The 21,136-nt window shown below is 40.0% G+C and overlaps 1 protein-coding gene across 4 annotated transcripts in view; it reads left to right on the plus strand.

Annotated features, from left to right (window-relative positions):
* The first annotated feature begins 381 nt into the window (after positions 1–381).
* The window catches only part of LOC126484114 (WD repeat-containing protein 43), a 136,956-nt gene continuing 116,201 nt past the window's right edge, over positions 382–21,136 (plus strand). For 3 of the 4 annotated variants that reach the window (XM_050107495.1, XM_050107496.1, XM_050107498.1), the window contains exons 1-2: positions 382–795; positions 18,764–19,020. In XM_050107495.1, the coding sequence (XP_049963452.1) occupies positions 613–795; positions 18,764–19,020 (440 nt within the window). In that variant the 5' untranslated portion in view covers positions 382–612. The remainder of the gene's footprint in view (positions 796–18,763; positions 19,021–21,136) is intronic. The other variant, XM_050107499.1, reaches the window with a different exon arrangement.

Genomic DNA, 21,136 nt, shown 5'->3' on the forward strand with positions numbered 1-21,136 from the left:
TAATAAAGTGAGCTGCAACAGGTGTCTGTACTACAATGAATGTGTGTTGACTGGTTATTAACAGCTGTCAAACTGCAATCTGAGCAGAAGGAATGTGGATATGAAGAGAGATAATGGGAAATTGTAGATTTACTATAACAAATACTGATGGTATGATAGATCTCGGGTTTTCAAAAATAGTTCCAAGCATGCTAGTGTTTGTATCACTAACATTCAGAAGAAATGTATTATTGTATCTGTGTATACTAAAACACCTTAATTCTGTAAAATGTGTAGGAACCATTACAATAAACGAATGAAATTTTAATCAAACAAAATATACAAAGCAAAGACGCGCTGTACTGCATAGTGTGCCGTCTTTCAATTGCTATGGTGGACTGACTGACTGTAATCTCTGGAGCCGCATTTGAAAAACGTGGTGTGGTTTAATATGGTGCAATGTGATAAAGTGCCAGTTACCTGTGATTTTAAATGTGTTTTAGTAAGAAAACCGAGAACTGCATTCTTACAGTTGACGTATATAAGCAGGTTTTAAGTTTTTTTTACAACATAACTTGAAACGCCGGGTGGTCTTGGTCTGTACCATGTGGTGAGGTTGTGTGTACAATCAACATGGCGTGTTCGGGGAGTGTAGAGTTTTCGAACGACGGGAGATACTTAAGTGCTTGCGGACAAGACGGAAAACTAAAGATATGGGAGACAGAGACAGGTCTCCTGAAACAAGAATATACACCCAATCTCCATCTCGTCTCACCTTGCACGTGTCTGACATGGATAAGTTTACAGCGCCCTTCGGTAAGCCATGTGAATTTTGCGTTCGTATTGTGTGTATTCCACTTGTTTCGGGTATGAATATAACTTTAGTGTATTTAATTTTTCATAATATCTGTGACGCGCGAGGTTTTCTAACGATTACTTTAATATGACGAAATGCAAAATTACCCCGTGTTAGATTTGGCGCAAATTCTCTTCATAACTTAAATTTACACGTCCAGCAACTGTTTCGACATTGAAACTCAGTTTCTGTTTTAAAAATAACACTTTCGATTTTGAAAAGGTGTATTAGTTGTTTAACTAATGACCTGAAAGGTTTTGGTGTTGTAATGACCGTGTTTTTTGGTTAGGTATCTCAGCAGCTGTTTATATCTGATATAGCGCCAGAGAAATTCTGTTGGCTGCGGAAGGTTTTCAACATAGACGTATAAAGCCCATATGTATTGTCCACTGATTAAGAGAACTTTAATCCTACTATAATCTGCCTGTTACAACGTGCAATTTCCCTGAAGTTCTTTCAGCTCTTATGTTTGAGCATCACGGTATCAAAGCTGTCTGACACATCCGATGTAAAATGATCTGTAGGCTACTACTATTGACACAATTTTCTGGTGGACTTCATACAGCAACAAGTATCCTAAAACCACATATAGTTTAATGTCGCCTAAGAGATACTGTTGTTATTGATACATTATTTTTTCAATTTTACTTACTTAGTAGTGTATTGTTTATTATTATCTAAACTGTGCTGTGTGAAAGAAAGATTTAGCAAATCATTAGGGCTATGTATTAGAGATACATTTATCCTCCAAGCCCTGGTAATACTTAATTCTATTAATACCATCTCTGTACATTATACTTGCATTTTAAACAATTTGAGTTCCTCAGATTTTCATTGTTTGTCTTGACTGATACATTAATTACTTTAGTGTTACCATTTTACATGGTATTTGAGCACCAGTTGAGACCTTGTATATTGAGCAAGGTGGGACATTGATAAAACAGTGTACTTTCATGTGGAAGATAGTCAGTTCATAATGATTTAGGTCTCCATTATTTCTGAATATCTTAACCCTTATGACGGGATTCTTCCTGTGAAAGGGCACAAGGCTGGGGCGAAGACGAATATTCGGTGAGTCGTCAGCCATGGCCATGACGTTTTGTTAACGGGTGCTGTCACGTCACCTTTTGGTGCGTATATCCTGTTTTGTTGGTCGGCAAATTCAATACTAGCCATATTGTTTACACCTCTTATTGTATGTTTCCTATGTTACTGACCGAAGCCAATGACCGTATCACATATCACTCCATATCCCTTTGCTGATAAACTTCCCCAGTCATAGTTTATGACCATCTCTAATGGCCTGATGAATGGTGGAACTTTAAACCCCAATCCAGCTTCCTTTCCTTTGAGATGTGATACACCTTAATAATCTCTTAGAAGCTTACTGTGTGCCGTACTTAAACACATTGAAGTAAGTAAATTATGATCAGTAGGTCTACATTGCTGGTTACAACATATCTGAATGCTGTGGCACTGATACAATTTCTTGTCATTGTGTCTTCATTGTTTCAGCCCTATTGAGCTACTCATTTCACAGCATTTAATTCATTTCATATAGTTTAATTTGATTATAAAGAGAAGCACAACTGTTGGTTTTTTAAAATCCCCTCTGGAGCATGGGGGGGGGGGGGTTATGTTAACTTATATTCATCTTGATATTAAGTTTTACAACTTACTGCTGAGACACTTGACAGCTGCCTGGCAACAAATGCAAGTAAATTCACTTCACCATTCATTTTGACCTGAGATCTAAACTTCTATCTTTCATGAACAAAATGAAGGATATCATACAATCCTAACTAATAAGAGGGGTGGTCACAAAATTTTAATTATCACCTCCAAAGATTCAAGCTGTGATCCTGCAACTTTGCAGTTGCGTTGGCACTTCTCTATGTATATTCATCTTCAATATGACACTGTTTTCCAGTGATAAATGACTTGGTGGATCGACTGGTTGTAAGTCTTCATTTTGGCTGTTCAAGAAACATTACACCTTGAAAATGTTACGGAAATACATGCTGTGCAAAGATTTCTTCATCCAAGGAAAGAATTAGTCAGTACATGCCATTTCAGGAGAATGCTGGGGGGAGGCAAAATTTGATAGAGCAAAGAAGCAGCTGTGATTCTGCCCTGCATACAATGAATAGGGTGTTCTCATGAAGCAAAAATCCCACTTGGACAGATTCCCGTGACACTTCATCTCAACAGCCTCCTATAACCTCATCAGTAGATTTCAGTAGTGCGTTCTTGTGATAATTTGTCCCTTATGAGCATAATGTGTTAGCAGCATACCATGTCAGTTGTGAAAAATTCTGATCATAATGTTATTTCCGATGATTGGGTGGTGGTGAATCCAAATGTTTGTTGCCTTACTCCTTCGACTCAGGGTTGTAATGATAATCCGTCAATTATCCATACTGATTCAGCACCTAAGAACAGAAAGGAGGTCAGCATTGGTCGTAACTGCATCAGTCTTTTTATTACATTGCACATCTAGATTCCAACTGACAGTGCAGCTCATCAGGGCATTGCTAAGTAGTCGTGAAGACTGAATGTAATTATAACACGCTGATGATACCTGCACTGTCAGTTGAAATCTGCATCTGCAGTGCAATAAAAAGACTGATGACATTACGACCGATGCTGACCTTCTTTGTGTCCTGGATTAAATCACGATTGTAGGGCACAATCGTTGCCATGGAATCAAACATGATAAAGTACTATAGATTGGCCTGACATAGCTGCAACATTTCCACTGCTGTCTCAGTTTGGCAGGCTTTTTGAATGGGTACGAGCAGTTGTGGAACACAGTGGGTGGTGATATTTGGTAACTTCAAAATGCTCTGCACAGTGTCGAAAACTGACCCCTGACTGATTTTTTGCCTTTCCATTGTCACCTTGATTTGATTACTTGTCTTCAGGTGTCAGGGCCACCACTACTCTTGTGATTTACACATCTATAGACAGAGAGATAGTCTGGCACTTTGCTGTTCAGACTTGTTTGACCACACTGGAAATGTTGGGCCACATGAGCACTGTGTCGTATGATGGTGCAGTGATGCTGTACACTTCCACTAACTCGGCATGGATTTTTGTAGCATTGTTCCAAATACAAAAAATGAATAGCTGTATGATTCTTCTCTTTGTCACTTTATCAATGAGCATCGCACTGTGGCATGGGAATCTGCGTTTACAAGGACTGGAGTAAACTTGCATGGGGTGGGGGCAACATTAATCATGTAGGGTAGGTGGTGGTATTTGTAAACACTTTTTACTTACCATCAGTGTATTTTACTCTACACAGCCTCTCATATCTTTTAAATCATCAAATATTAAAATTAGGCTACATCTTTCTTTTTATCTAAAAGTGGGGTTTGGGGTACACATTTAACTTTTTTCATCCTATAACTGGTTGTTTACATTTACCCCCATTGAGAGGGGATAATTGCAAACACCAAAATAATTAGTGTGTTGTTGTTGTTGTTGTTGTTGTGGTGGTCTTCAGTCCTGAGACTGGTTTGATGCAGCTCTCCATGCTACTCTACCTTGTGCAAGCTTCTTCATCTCCCAGTACTTACTGCAACCTACATCCTTCTGAATCTGCTTAGTGTATTCGTCTCTTGGTCTCCCTCTACGATTTTTACCCTCCACGCTGCCCTCCACTACTAAATTGGTGATCCCTTGATGCCTCAGAACATTAGTATGGGTAACCGTAAAAATAAAACATAAGTTACCAAACAGTAAGGGCCTAAAGTTGTTAATTTCTTTTTTCATTACTTTAGGTACATAATTGTTTTAAATAACCCCAATATTCACTTTTTGTTGAATGAGAAGTGAAAGAGAAATGAAGAATAAAGTTAGTCGGTTATTAAACACTTTGATGACTCTATTTTGTAGTTGTGATGGTCCTTTCGATGTTCTTGGTATAGCACAATTTTCTTTGTATAGAATGATCAACTAATGATGTGGTCTGTTAGGGAGTGACAGCAAGATGATAACTGTCCTTCCTCACCAGTGGCCCTCAGTTTCGGTGGATCACTTCCCAAAGTGCTTTCATCTGCATTCAATATAAATGCAGCCTTGTTGATATCTCTGAGAACATACATCATCAAGTTCCCTTGCCATCATTTGAGCCTTCTGAAGATGTTCAGGCCTTTTTAAAGAAACCTGTGGATCCCGAATCGTGGTAGGACAATACCATTTTTAAATGAGGTGACAAAATTTACCTTTACCCTGGTTTCATGTGTACAATTATTTCAATCATCTACAAATATGGGGTAAATGTAAATGAACCATAGCCTAAAAATGATGTTATGACAAACCTTGAAAACTCAGACAAATTTGAAAAATAAATAACTCGTCGAACATGTGAAAACTACAGTAGGGTGTTAATAACTCATAGAAACTGATTTTGATGGAAAGGCATAGTAAGTGTTCAACTTACTGAAACAGAAAGGTGCAAGAAATTGATTTTCTATCTGTCTTGTACACTTTCACAAAGTATCTGTTGACAACAATTGCTTAGATGTAGCACGAAAGTCCATTAACAGGAGTTAGCCAACACACACACACTAATTTTCCCACAATATTAGTCTTTGGTACCAGCATTCTTAAATTTCTTGCTGCTTGTGTTTATTATTACTCTGATATAATCCAACAAAAATTTTTAGGTGTAGTAATTAAGACAGCTATGATGTCATGCAAATACGTGTACCATAACAGTTACAGTATAAGGACACCTGTGAGACGAAGGTGGTTTTAGAATGGGATTTTCTTGTTATTAAAGTCTTCAAATTTATTAAAAACTTAAAACTGTTAAGGTCACTGATGTTATCTGATACAAACTGTGTGTAAATTAAAGAACATAGAATAAGACCAACCGAATAAAGCTGTGCAGTTATTAAGATACTGACCTCATTTATGAGGAGAGCGTGTTCTTTCTTGCCATTCTGATTTAGAGTTTGTCTTTTTCCTAAATCATTTCAGGAAAATTTCTGTATGGTTCCAACAGCAAGGCCATTGGGTGATTTCAAGAGCAACTGAGCCTGATATTTTTAATTGAATTTGTCTTAGTTTTCTGAATCTACAAAAGTAAAATTTTATTCCTGGAAAAGGGTCAACAGAAACCTCCGATCTTACTCGTCGGCTTTGACCCGTGACGTAAGCGTGTTGTGGTGTGTGACGTCATTACGGCGCGGAGTTTGGTTTGTGATTGTGGCGTGTTTGTATATGTCGTGGGGTGTTTGTCGTGCCCTCTGGTGGTGTGTTCATGGTTTACGTTTGTTTGGTTTGTTGGGGTCAGTTTGCTGTTGCTCAGTGGTGAGTGCTGTGTTCGTGGTTTTGAAGCGGAATTTGTATTAGTGAGTTAACGGTTTTGTGTGATGTTTAATGTAATGGTAATTGCTGTACGTCGGGTGAGTTTGTTATTGAGTGTATTCGGTTTGATTTTTGTATTGGTGGATGGGATCGGGAGATTCTGTTGAGCTATATAGGTCAAGGGAAGTGTTCGATCCTAATTTATGGGATCGGGAGCTGTTGTAGATGTATGTAGGTTTAAGGGAAGTGTTTTTTGAGTTTTGTATCGGGGGATGTGATCGGGAGGTTCTGTTAGCTATATAGGTCAAGGGAAGTGTTCGATCCTAATTTATGGGATCGGGAGTTACTGTAGATCTATGTAGGTCAAGGGAAGTGTCTGATTCTGGATAAGAATGTGTTTTTTGGTATTTGGTCAGTTTCGTGATGTTGATTTTTTTCGTCGTTTTGCGTGGTTTTGTGTGGCGGTCGGTGGCTACATTTGTGTATATTTAGTTTCTCCCCACCCAAAAACCCCCAATTTCCCACGCTTGTCCCGTTAGAGTCATTAGGCTTTTTGTGAAACCTGTGTATTTCAGTGTTTGATACGTATGCGATGTTTTTATATCCGCCATATTGGAATTGTCGTTTATGGTCGTTTCCGCCACATTTGTGACGTCGTGGGTCAAAGCCGACGGGTAAGATCGGACGCTTCTGTATTTCCCTGGAAAAAATATAAAAAATTACAAAATTGAGGTAATAGTTAAATGAGGTTGGCTCTTCTGTAGGTGAGGATGGAAAACAATAAATTTGCTTTTTATATTGGGAACCATTTAAATTTAGATTCCAGCCATTGGTTTCACTTGTTAAGATTAAAGACCAGGACCTTGTCTTGTGGATAAACTTCAGTTAAAGAAAGGTGAGATATTAAGCAATATGCAACTAATTTACAGAAACAGCTATGCATTTAGTGTCCAGCCTGTGCGGGGGGGGGGGGGGGGGGGACGAAAAACTTTATAATGTAACTGAGCATTCATAACAGTTCCAGTGACTGCAGTTCTTTTATTTTAGGTTACACAAGAGAAAACCAAATAAAAATATCTACTGTTCTATAAAGCAGTGTTTAATATGTAGATGACGAAGTATAAATGTTGAAAGTAGTTTTGGCCCACATGTGACAGATCTTTGCAGATTACCGAAAGTTGGGATACTACCAGTCGGCTTTGAACCATGACATCATCAAGATGAGGGGCACTGCTACTTCAAGCGTATTCAGTATGGTGACCTCAGTGTTAGTCATTACACCAGTGAATAAACATCAGTAACACATGAAATGTTTAACTCCAGCAATAAAATGAAGCCAACAGGACAACCATGGGAAGTGGGGGTTTTGAGGAAGGACAAACTAAATACAGGACAATAAGTTATGACGCCATTCCAAACAAATATTCGTCCAAAAATGATGTACATGAAATCGTCAAAAATCAACCTAACAAAAAAGAAGCAAAAACACGCCGTTGGCATTTCACTTTACTTACACAGCTCAGTAGCCAGCAACTAATGACATTAAGAAACTCACTTGCAAGGCAACAAAAGCAAACTCTGAAAGCACTGAGAAACACACAACACAAAATCTAGTGGTTCACTAAAATCAGTGACAAACAGTTGAGAAACAAAAATACCATACTAGTAAGTGACACTTTCTATCCAACAAGCCTTCTGCAAACACAGTCCATTTCTGACATGCCTCACCTTGATGATATCACACAATACAGTTACACAGGGTGTATACGTTCCGGGAGATCTGGGAAAAACGTGGGTACTTTTTCATCTGGGAGAAAACTGTGAATAACCGGGGAATGTTTTAGAATTCCAGGAATTTTTCATTGTCTTAGTTTCGAGTTAAATTTGTGTAATTTTGGCAGGTAAGAAATGATACTCTAACAAACAATTTTTTGTTAGCCCACTAGTGTGGCAATAAAATATAAACAAGAGAGAAACACCAGTGTAAAACTTGCAACAAAACACAGTGCGCACATAAGTGTCCGCCAACAGCAAATGTCAAAGGCTTCAGGACGAAGACTATTCAATACTTCAGAACAACTGCTTTCAATGAGCACCATGTAACAGAAGTTTATATTTATAACAGGTCGCGGGAAAATATTCCAAATGGTGATTTGAGGAGTGTTACTTTCAAAGTAAATTTCCTTTTATGCAAGATGAATTACGTTAAGTGTGAAAATGTGTGATGAATTTCTTACATCACAGAGTGATTGACTCTCATTCAAAGCGTAACACTTTGAGGGCCAGTCAATTAGAAGAATTTCGGCCCCAGAAAACTAGAAATTTATGTCGTCGTTTAAAATTTTACTGGCACATTTGTGTTTGATACAGGGTGAGTCAGGAGGAAAGGTACATGCTTTAAAGGGTGATAGTATTAGTGATCCTGAACAAGGAACTTCATATGGGCGTATGCCCTATTCCGAATGGTTTCCGAGATAGAACTCATTTAATATCACTTCTGTACGTTTATCTTGAATAACTCGCAAATCGCACCCTCCATTGAAAACATGTCGCAGTACAAAATTAAACTATATCAAATTTCCTACAAAAAGGTCCTGTTCATTTTTTCTCTAGAACTAATGGCTTGTACGAAGAGAGCGCGAGAATGTTGAAAAATCGCTAGACGTGCATGTGTTGAAGCTTACATATTTTTGTAGTCCATATTGAAGTAGGAAGTTAAAACGAACAGTTTGATATGGGAAACTGATGGTCTATCAAGTGGGGAAGCTACCTCAAATTGGCTACAAAAACTACGTAAGCTACAGCGCATGTGCATCGAGCGAGTTTTTCAACATTTCCGTGCTCTCTTCACACAAACCATTAGTTCTAGAGAAAAAAATGAATGGGACCTTTTTCGTAGGAAATTTAATATAGTTTAATTTTTTATGGCAACATGTTTTTGCTGGAGGGTGCGGTTTTAGAGTTATTCAAGAAAGACGTACAAAAGTGATATTAAATGTGTTCTATCTTGGAAACCATTTGGAATAGGGCATACGTCCATATGAAGTTTTTTTTTGTTCAGAATTACTATCACCCCTCAAAGCATATACCTTTCCTCCTGACTCACCCTCTATATCTTAAGGGATAATGCTCACAAAAAAGAAAAAAATAGTATATTTGAAAGCTTAGTTTTTCTTGTAGTTAATTTATACCATAAACTTTTCCTATTGTGTATCTGTTCTACTTAACAGTGATGTAGCTGTTGGCTGGCTACATCAGGTGTCCTATGTTGGAATATCTTCTTCTATTTGCTGGCGAGTTTGTAATCTTAATATGATAGTATGCAGTATACTTGTAGCTGCATATCGAAGATCTGTCCTAACGCATTATTTTTTTGCTTGGTTTTGTTTCCCAAATAGCTGGGAAGTGCTTAATAAAACCTTTGCCACTCAAGGAATTGATGTTTACAGTTCCAAGGGATATTTTCACCTGGTAAAAATCTCGATTCAAACCCCCCCCCCCCCCCGTGTATACCCCCTGTTTCAATTAATGTCAAAGATGACATGTGGTACCCCAGCTGTTTGGATGGTACTAAAATGTAAACCATTTAACACTTCCTGTAATTTTTGAGTTACGTTAGTTGGTGTTATTAGTGCCTCACTGGTTTACATTAATAGTGACTTATTGTTCATTCAGAAAATGGAGGGAAAATGTTGGCAGTGCATATGAGAAAACTTGCAGAAAAGTTGCAGAAAGTTGCCAGCAACACCCATAAAGAAAAAAGATTGGTGAACATGAAGATAATGGTACCCTCGCATGAATAATATTTAGTTAAACCTCACAAGAAGGAACGTGAAAGTAAAAGAAAGTACAGGATTAAACTAAAATCTCTACTGACTGAGGATAAGTTTGAGACCAGTACTTCCCTGACAACATATAAACGTCTTCATTCTTTTGGCAAAGTTGTAAAGGAGGTGCGTCCTTCCAAACTATTAAAAAATCAGCAGTTATGAAGAAAGCTCGCCTGGGAATTGTTGCCTAAAAAGGTAGCAAAACAGATCTTCCAAATAAACAAGAAAACTTTATCTTTTGAACTTGCAAGGTGGTAATCTGCTCAAAGTACAAAACTATTTTATAAGTGATAGAATCAGCTGGCAGTTACTTGACATGGAGTAATAAAGTTCATTGTAGATCCAGCAACTGAGAAAAGAGTTAGCTTGTGGAACATTACATGAATATGATAGTAAAGGAAGATGCAAGAATATCCAAATATTGAAATAAAGTTTTTCAACTTGCACCTAGTTTACATTATCTCATGTATTCAGATTCTGGGATTAGTGATGAACAGACTTATCTTGAAGACTGGCAGACACACAATTTTGAAGAATTTAGGTTCAGGACCAGCTGTGGAAAATATAATGCCAAAAAGTCACACTACAAGAAGAAAATTGGGCCAGATACAGGTATGCTACAGTTGCACAGAGGGCTGTTGAAGATGATGGAGAACATACACATTGTGTATACCCATATGCAGTCTATAGGGGTGTTGAGAGTTGATGAGAAAGATGTACCCTATGCAGAGTTTGAGCAAGTTTTAGCTGTTCTCCCCAAATCCAGACAGCAAACATATTAGGAACAAATTATATTATGTATTTTCAGGAAATTGAGACTTTTGAAAGTGGATGAGTTGTCGTCTACCTAGCTAATTTAGTATAGATTTTTTTATACACGTCACATCAAATGATCCAAAATTTAAGTTCTGAACATGTTTTGGTTAATACAAGAGTATATTGAGAACAGAGGATACCTGGTAATTTGAAAATTATTTTTATATAGTAATGAAATTTTTACCAAACAGTGATAAATCCTCGGTGGAATGTAACAGTATTATGAAAAGGAAAGTTGCTACTCACCATATAGCAAGGTGCTAAGTTGCAGAATGGTACGACAAGAAGACTGGCACAAATTAAGCTTTCAGCCAGCATGGCTTTTGACAAAAACGTACCCCCCCCCCCCCCCCTCCCGTCGTCACACACACACCCTCTGTCATGCTAATGCAACTCTCGCACATGATTGCAGTATCTGGAAACTGAAGCCACACTGTGAGCTGCATAACACCAGTGCATGATGGGAGTGGCGACTGGGTTGTGGTAAGGAGGCGCCTGCGGGGGGGGGGGGGGGGAGACATTGAAGGGCTGCAGGGAGTGTACAGGAACGAGTGGATAGAGTTTGGAGCAGCTGTGTGCAGTCGGGAGGATATGCGGGAGAGGATATGCGGGATAGACGGAGGGCAGGGAGAGGTTGGGGAGGGGGGGGGGGTGGAAAAGTGAGTAGTAAAAAGACTGGGTGTGATGAGGTGGAATGATGGCTGTGACACACTGGAATGGGAACAGGGAAGGGGCTGGATGGGTGGAGGACAGTGAGTAACGAAGTTGAAGCCAGGAGGGTTTGGGAACATACAGTATATACCAGGGAAAGTTCCCACCTGCACAAGTCAGAAAAGGTGGTGTCAGTGGGGAGGATCTATATGGCACAGGCTGGGAAGCAGTCATTGAAGGATGTCATGTTGGGCTGTGTGCTCAACATCAGGGTGGGCCACTTGTTTCTTGGCCACAGTTTGTCGGTGGCCATTCGTGCAGACAGACAGCTTGATGGTTGTCATGCCCACATAGAATGCACCACAGTGGTTGCAGCTTAGCTTGTAGACCACATGACTGGTTTCACGGGTATCCCTGTCTTCGATGGGATAGGTGATGCTTGTGACCAGACTGGAGTAGATGGTGTGGGAGGATGCATGGGACATGTCTTGCATCTAGGTCTATTAGAGGGATATGAGTCGTGAGATAAGGGGTTGGGAGCATGGATTGTGTATGGATGGCTGAGTATATTTTGTAGGTTGCTGGACAGCGGAATACCACTGTGGGAGGGGTGAGAAGGATGGTGGGCATGTCATTTCGAATCTCAGGGCACGACAAGTAGTAGTCAAAATCCAGGCGGTGATTGTAATTCAGTTGCTCCAGTCCTGAGTGGTACTGAGTTAAGAGGGGAATGCTCCTCTGTGGCTGAACGGTGAGACTTGAGGGGGGGGGGCAGACTGGAAAGATAAGGCTCAGGAGATTTGTTTTTGTACAAGGATGGCAGGATAATTATGGTCTGTGAAGGCTTCAGTGAGATGCTCGGTTATTTCGTGGCTAGGCTGTATGGAAGAGACATCTTGGTATGGAACAGGAGGGGGTCAGCTGTCAAAGTGAAGGTATTGTTGGTTGTTAGCAGGTTTGATATGGACGGAGGTACTAACATAGCCATCATTGAGGTGGAGGCCTGCATCTAGGAAGGTGGCTTGTTGGGCTGAGTAGGACCAGGTGAAGCAAATGAGGGAAAGCTTTAGAGGTTTTGGAGTAATGTGGATAGGGTGACCTCACCCTTGATCCACATCACAAAGATGTCATCTGTGAATTTGAACCAGGTGAGGGGTTTGGGATTCTGGTTGTTTAGGAAGGATTCCTCTAGATGGCCCAGGAATAGGTTTGCATAGGATGGTGTCATGGGGGTGCCCATAGCCATACGCTGTATTTGTTAGTAGATAATGCCTCCAAAGGAGAAGCAATTATGGGTGAGGATACCTTTGCTCATGGTGACGAGGAGGGAGGTTGTTGATTTGGACTCCGTTGGGCATTGGGAAAGGTAGTGTTCAAAGCAGTAAGGCCATTGGCATTAGGGATGTTAGTATAAAGGGAGATGGCATTAATAGTGACAAGCAGGGCACCTTGTAAACGGACAGGAACTGTGGAGAGTCATTGTAGGAAATTGGTGGTATTTTTTTTTCATAGGAGGATAGATTCTGGGTAATAGGTTGAAGGTGTTGGTCTACAAGAACAGAGGTTCTCCCAGTGGAGGCACAGTAACCGGCCACAATGGGGCATCCTGGTTGGTTGGATTTATGGACCTTAGGATGCATGTAGAAAGTAGGGGTGTGGGGAGAAGTGCGGATGAGAAGAGAGAGGGACTCCAGGGAGAGGATCTGGGATGGGCCTAAGGATTTGAGGATTTACTTGAGATCCTGCTGAATTTGTGGAATGGGGTTATTATGGCAAAGTTTGTAGGTGGATGAATGTGACAGCTGGCAGAGTTCTTCTAGGTAATCCTTGCAGTTCAATACAACAGTGGTCGAGCTGTTGTCCGCAGGTAGGATTATAAGGTCATGACCAGTTTTTAGATGGTGGACTGCTTTTCTTTCTGCGGATGTAAAATTGGTCTGCATGTTGAGGGGTTTGGGGAATGATGGTGAGGCAAGGTTTGAGGTTAAGAAATTCTGGAAATTTAATAGGGTGATTTGGGGGCAGTGACGGTGGATTGCGACCTAACTGTGATCCACCCCAACTGCCCCAAAATCGCCCCCCATTAACTATCCAGAATTATATATACCACCCATTTCCTCCAGTGACTCTCCACAGTTCCTGTCTCTTTACCACAAGGTGCTCGTCACTATTGATGCGACCTCCCTTTACACTAACATCCCCAATGCCTATGGCCTTACCACTATTGAACAGTACCTTTCCCGATGCCCGATGGATTCCAGACCAACAGCCTCTTTCCTAGCTGGCATGCCCAACTATATCCTCGCCCTTAATTACTCTTCTGAAGGCATTGCCTACAAACAAATATGGGGTACAGCTATGGGCACCCGCATGGCACCATCCTAGGCCAACCTATTCCTGGGCCGTCTGAGGAATCAATCAATCAATCCTAAACCCCTCACCTGGTTTAGATTCATTGATGACATCTTTGCGATCTGGATCAAGGGTGAGGACACCGTATATATTTTCCTTCAGATCATCAACTGCTTCTCTCCCACTTGCTTCACGTGGTCCTACTCAGCCCAACAAGCCACCTTCCTAGATGTTGACCTCCATCTCAAAGATGGCTAAATCAGTAACCCCGTCCCTATCAAACCTCCACTTCGGTAGCTGCCAACCATTCCATACCAAGGAGTCTCTTCTGTACAGCTTAGCCACCTGTGGCTGTCGCATCTGCAGTGACAAGTGGTCCCTCTCAAAATAGACAGAGCATCTCACTGAAGCCTTCATGGACCGTAATTATCTTCCCATCCTTGTACAAAAACAAATCTCCCTTGCCTTATCTTTAGTCTCCCACCACCTCCCAAAGTCTCACCATCCACCCACAGAGCATCATTCTCCTTGTAACTCAGTAACACTCAGGACTGAAGCAACTGAATTACGTTCCCCACCTGGATTTTGACTATCTCTCACTCTGCCCTGGAATGAGAAACGTTGTGCTCACTATCCTTCTCACCCCTCCTACAGTGCTATTCTGCCGTCCAACAAACCTATACAACATACTCGTCCATCCCTGCACAACCCCTGCTCCCAATCCCTTACCTCATGGCTCGTATGACTGTAATAGACCTAGATGCAAAACGTGTCCCATACATCCTCCTCCACCACCACCACCACCACCACCACCACCCAGTCACAAACATCACCTATCCCACCAAAGGCTGTTCCCATTACAGCACGACACAGCCTTTATTCCACCAATACACCCAGTCTTTTTTAATTCTCCTCCGCCCCCCCCCCCCAATCCCTCGTCACCCCTCACCTCTCCCCTGCCCTCAGTCTAACCTCCCAACTACATACAGCTGCCCCACCCTCTCTCCACTTCATTGTCCCCCTCCCCACCCCGGCGTCTTACCCCCACCCCGTTGCCACTCACATCATGCACAGGTGCTGCAGCTCACAGTGTGGTTTCAGTTGTCAGGGATTGCAGTTGTGTGTATGAGTTGCATTTGCATGACTGTGTGTGTGCGTGCACGCACTTGTGTGTCTGTTGTCTAATTTTGACGAAGGCCTTGCTGGTCGAAAGCTTTATTTGTAACAGTCTTTTTTGCTGTGCCTGCGATTCAGCTCCTCTGCTATATGGTGAGTAGCAACTTCCTTTTTCATACTGAATTTATGTTTTATTTCACTCTACTTAAAAATTTTCGTCTGCAGGTTATAGGGAAAGGATGAAGGAAGAAATAGTGTTGTACAGTTTTAGATGTAGAACCACTATCAATGTTAAGTGACCAAATTGGAGTTGGCTGCATTGCATGGGGAAATAACAGAAGAGAGAAATTTTCCATTGGAACGATATCGGTTGTGTAGTACGACCGTCATGCTGAAGGAACATTTTGAGCATGGATTGTAGGGTTTCATAAGTATAATTCTTCTGGATGAATGGTCATTTGGCAATACTGGGTGGGAGAGTGCAAATCTTAAATATTTGACACCACTTTGGTAACTTGACCGTCTATGAAAAGATGAGATGAAATGACGAGGACAACACAAAACACAGTCCATGAATAAAGAAAATCTCTTTCCTGGCTATGAATTACAGCTAGGACCTGCTATCCTGATGTGCTATACCTTGAGGGCAAGAAGGTGAACATTTGCAATCGGTTGGGCTCTGATAACCATGTAGTTGGGTGACTCTCTCTCTCTCTCTCTCTCTCTCTCTCTCTCTCTCTCTCTCTCTCTCTCTCTCTCTCTCGACATGCCAACCTGTTCTGATCTCCTAGGTAGTGGGAAGGGCTTATTCAGTGCTAAGCAACTTTAGACTCTGGTGGACAATATGTTAAAAATTTTAAAGCATGAGATCTGATGATGACAGCATGATTGTCAAGATTGCCCTAGGTTGACCATCTCAGGAACATGAAACTAACTTGTCAAGCTAGGTGATAAAGTAGTTTAAATTCCAGATTTGTTTCTTATCACTCTAAACCAAGTAAGGTGAAAGTCAGAATAGTTCCTCGCAGAAAGACACTGCTAATTTAATCCTCCATTCTTGTCTTATCTAAGCTTTGTACTCACTCTCTAATGAACTTGTTGACTTGTCATCTTATTTATGTCATGAATTTTCTAGTTGATGGAACAATTTTTGACTTGCTCCATGGCATTTTTCCATGGAGAAATTCCTTATTTCTTATGACTTGTTTGAAAGTTAATGTAGTCATAACAAGCCCCAAGTTACATATTACCCCTATAACTTATTTTTTTGCTATTGAGCACATCAAGTAAATGTTCATAAGATATTTAAAACATGTTTGTGACTTTACGATTTTTACCTTTACTTATGACTTATTTATCTGTGTCATTGTGTGCTATATTGGATGGTGTCTTAACTTTGCTTTTACCAAAAAATTTTCTGAAGGAATTTCTAATGTAGTGAGCAATTTTTATTACTCATTTTAATTGTCTTAGCTTGCATTTTTCTGCATCCTGACCTTCATTCACGATGATTGACCCGTTAATGTTTGTGTATATGGACACAGAAAGCAGTATTACTGGAATTGGTCAAGAAAAGTACTTATATTCAATTCTGTTTTGTAAATTAATTTCAAGCGACCTTCAGTTAGGGTGAAGTTGGATATCGTGTTAATAGTGAGGTATGTGAAGGAATATCCCTGTGATACGTACAGGAGTACTTTACAGACTGGTCTTTCTTGATTTTCTTTACATGAAGGAGAATTGGAAAGTAACACACAATAATTTTTTCCCCACCTTTTGTTGCAACTGGAATGTTGAAACTTCATGATGATATAGTTTGAAGTTTGCACTACAGAGGGTGTTTTGTTTTCATGTGCAGCCCTAGCAAGAGAAACCTGAATTACAAAACAAACATGGCATGCATATTACTGTTGTCAGCTTATGTAGAGCAGCGAAGGGTGGTTTGATATTTGTCGGCTCAAGTGTGTGAACTGAGTGAAATTCACATGGACATAAGTGGAGCATATATGGAATGACTGTATGAATGGTAGCATTGTCTCCAGGTGATTTGTGTTCTTCCAAGAGGGCTGTATGAATCTTAGTGATTCACCACACACCGGGTGACAGGTATCTGTCGGAGCCATTGAGGCAGCAATTCTGAATGACCGGCATGTGCAATTGCGAACCTTACAGGTGCAGTTAAACATCCCCTGTGGTGTCGTGTACGGTATTGTTTGTGACACTTAGAAATTTTGTAAAGTTGGTGCTCACTGTGTGCCAAAGAACATAACATGTTTGGATCAGTGAACATGTTACACCACAGAAGGGCATGTTTTGTGAAAGGAACTATCACTGATGATGAGTTGTGGTTCTGCCACTACACGTCCAAAACCAGAGAGACATCTATGAAGAGGGAACATGCTGTTTCTCCAGTCCAAAAAACCCAGGGCGACTTGGTCTGCTAGGAAAGTGCTTGTGACAGTGTTCTGGGCTATGTATAGTGTGTTGTTGGTGGATTTTGCTGAGCAAGGGACCACTGTAAAAGCTGCAGCTTACATTAAAACTTTGGTTAAATTGCGTTGTGCTCTTTGTGGCAAATGCCACAACATTAATTCTGGTGATGTCAGATTTCTTGACAATGCTTTACCCCCATTTTGCTGCTTTTGTTTGTTCGAAAATTTGGGTGGGAGGTGCTCCAGCAACCACCAAACAGTCCTAATCTTGCACCTTCGGACTTTAATCTGTTTGGTCCCATGAAGAAATTCCTGGCTGGCCAAAGCTTTGCGACTTAGGCGCAAGTGAAACCAGCAGTCCACAGGTGGTATACTCAAATCAAATGGACTTCTATGAACAGGGCATATTGAAACTGGGGGCATATTGAAACTGGTACCACGATGGGAGAAATGTGTTGAGAATGTTGGTGACTGTGTAGAAATATAGGTAGACTCATTTGTGATTTTTTTGTTGTTGTTTTGTTACCTATTAAACTTTTTGGTAGTAAAATTATTGTGTGTTACTTTGTGATCTTCCCTCATACTTAAAGGATTTGAAGTTCAGTTCCCAGACATAAATTATGTAAAGGAATAAAGCACAGTTCTCAAAAGCAGCAAGAAAAAAAATTGCCTTTAACGATTAGATTTCCAAGCAATGTCTTTCTATGAGATATATGTATATAACTTTCTATTTGATGATTTGCATTTTTGTTCCAGATTTTAATTTACTGTTAAAAGCAGACTCAAATTTTCATGCGAATAGTTAACAAAAATAAAATGTTAATTTTACTAAGAATATTCCGTATTTGTTTTAACATTTTCATTTGTTAAAAAATATACTACTAGGAAGATATAACCAATGACTTAACGATTATGATCTGATGCTAGTATGTGTGAAGCTACAGACAGATTAGTTAATTCCATAGAACTGCTTTGTACTTCACCACATTCGTAAATCTTCTAAGGTGATTTCTTTGACACCTCACCAGCCAATTAACCACCTTGTTAATATGTACTTACTGGATTTTGTACCAATTATTTTGTCAGCGACTCTGACATTGCAGAAAGCTGGTTCATATGTAGTAAATTTTGCCCATTGACATATAGGTGTCAGGTTTCCATATAAATTCAAGTGGTGGTGTATTGCCGGTGTATGAAATGTATTCACCAGTTCTTTTATTTGAAGTTTTGAATGCTGCTGACTTAAGTTGTTTGTATTTCTGGATATGAAGGAAGTCTTGTTGAAGGTATTAGTGTAGAGCAGTGATAGATGTTTTGGGAATTCATTAAAGTTCTTAACTTTCTTTTTTGCTTTTTCTTCTACTCGTACATTCTTATTGGAGAGTGATCTCAAAAATGCATCTCCTGTGCAGGTATCTTCAAAGAAGAAGCGCCGTTCGAAGTCTTCATTAGAATCTGCAGAAAAAAATGTAAGCGTAATCGCAATGGGAACAACTGCAGGTAATGTGCTACTCTATAGCATTGCAGTGGGAGATGTGGAAGCACAGTTACAGGGTGGCCACAGCGGCTCTGTTACATGCTTATCTTGGTCTTCGGGCTCGCATTTGTATAGTGGCGGTGCGGATGCTCATGTCACAGAGTGGGCAATCAACGATGGTTCTGTGAAAAGGTGAGAATACTGTGAATTCAACTACTGAATCTGAATGTTCCATTGTAAGTGATATAAAACTGCCTGTTGTTACATCTCCCTTTTCTGAAAAATTTACAAAATTGTAATGTTTTTATTCCTGTATCATTCTTGTAGCATGTTAATCAGTGAAGGGAAAATGATTTTTAGTCTTCAATGACACATCTGTCGAAGGGTTCACTTCTATGTGAACACATTTTAATAGTTCCATAGATTATATGATACAGTTTTTGTGAATCTTTAAGGAGAGACAGTGGCAGAAATAATGAAAAATTTACAAATTATTTTTATTTCCTTATTTGATAGTAAATATAATTGAGATTATTATCCCAAATTTTTTCCTTGAAATTCGAACTACAAATGGCGTAAAAAAATTAAAACCCTAAGCAGTGTAATGCACCAAGCCCGCTTTTCAATGTACCAAATGGAGGAAAAATTTTATTGCAGAATTTGGCCTGTGAACCTGGAAAATATAGCTTTAGAAGACTGATTTTTTTGTATTCATAACAGCAGTGTTGTAAAGAAGGCTGTGGAGCCATTTTCTGGTTCAATCAGTTTGGTATAGAAGGCTGTGGAGTGTTGTAAGTTTTGTGCTATTCAGTGGAATTAGTGACGCTTGATTTATTGTGCCATTCTTTGTGCAAGGTTGAATCTGTTGATCCCTTTTTACAATGCCTAGTCCTGGTAAAGTATTTAAAAAATATAGTAAGTCCCATATTTCCAATATAAAGCGAAAAACTGACATTGAGGTTAGGGTCGGGCCTGCAGATGCAAACATTAGCTTGTCTCAAAGTATTGTGTCAGAAGAAACAAATCATGACAGAAATACAGGTTTCAGAATTGTGGATCTGGAAATGATGACAGAAGCACTTAGAAAAGCCTGCAAGTGTTCTGTTTGTGGAGGAAATGTGGATTTGGTTGATGATGGAAAGAGAGAAGGTTTAGTTTGCACATTGCACATTTTGTGTCAAAACTGTGATGCTAACAGACCAAGGTCAGTAATAGAATCTCTGAAGCCAATATGAGATTTGCTTATGGACTAAGATGTATAGGGATTGGGAGAGATGGTGGAAACCTTTTATGTGGTATTATGAACATGCCTGGTCCTCCCCAAAAATTTTCTGCAATGAATACTGCTCTCCTCAATGCAGTTGGCAGAAGTAAGTGAAGAGAGCATGAAAATGGCAGTCCTAGGGGCAATTCAAGAAAATTGTGAAGCAACTAATAGCAACGATATAGCAGTTTCCTGTGACAGTTCCTGGATGAAGAGGGGGCATACTTCACTGCATGGAGTTTAAACAACCATTAGTGTCCACACTGGAAAAGTATTGGACTTAGAGGTGATGTCTAAATATTGTTCTGCATGTTCCGTGCACCAGAAATATATTGATGCAGGTAAAGAAGCAGATTGGCAGGAAGCCCATAAAGTTGTTTGTAGCAGAAATTATGCAGGCTCCAGTGGTGGGATGGAGGCTGCAGGTATGAAATTCATTTTCCACAGATCTTTGCAAAAAGTATGGAATAAAATACGTACAGTATTTAGGAGATGGAGACTCTAGTGCTTTCATAATGTAGTTGAAAGTCAGCCCTATGGAAAAGATTGCACTATTGAGAAACTGGAGTGCTTAGGTCATATTCAGAAGAGGGAGGGTAGTTGACTCCGAAGACTTGTTGCAGAAAATAAAGGCAAGCTACTAGAGGATGGGAAGCCACTGGGAGGTAAAAACAGACTTAACAAAGAAGATAATTGACAGCCTACAAGTCTCTTATGGTGCTGCAATTAGAAGTAACCTTACAAGCTCGAACAGTATGGTTTCATTACTTGTCGACAGACAGTACACCTCAACATGGCCTCTGTTCTAATAAATGGTGCAAATTTTTGAAAAGTAAGGAAAGTGGGGAAGCTTATACCCTTAAAAATAACCTTCCTTATGAGGTTTCAATGGCCATTAAACCAACTTTTAGAGCACTGACTTCACCAGAACTGCTAGAAAAATGTCTGCATGGGAAAACACAGAACCCAAATAAAAGTTTCAATGCTCTTATTTGGAAAACATGTCCAAAGACTGTGTTTCCAATTTGATGGTGAAGATTTCTG

This window comes from Schistocerca serialis, chromosome 6 (genome assembly GCF_023864345.2).
Source record: "Schistocerca serialis cubense isolate TAMUIC-IGC-003099 chromosome 6, iqSchSeri2.2, whole genome shotgun sequence".
NCBI classification, from domain to species: Eukaryota; Metazoa; Arthropoda; class Insecta; order Orthoptera; family Acrididae; genus Schistocerca; species Schistocerca serialis.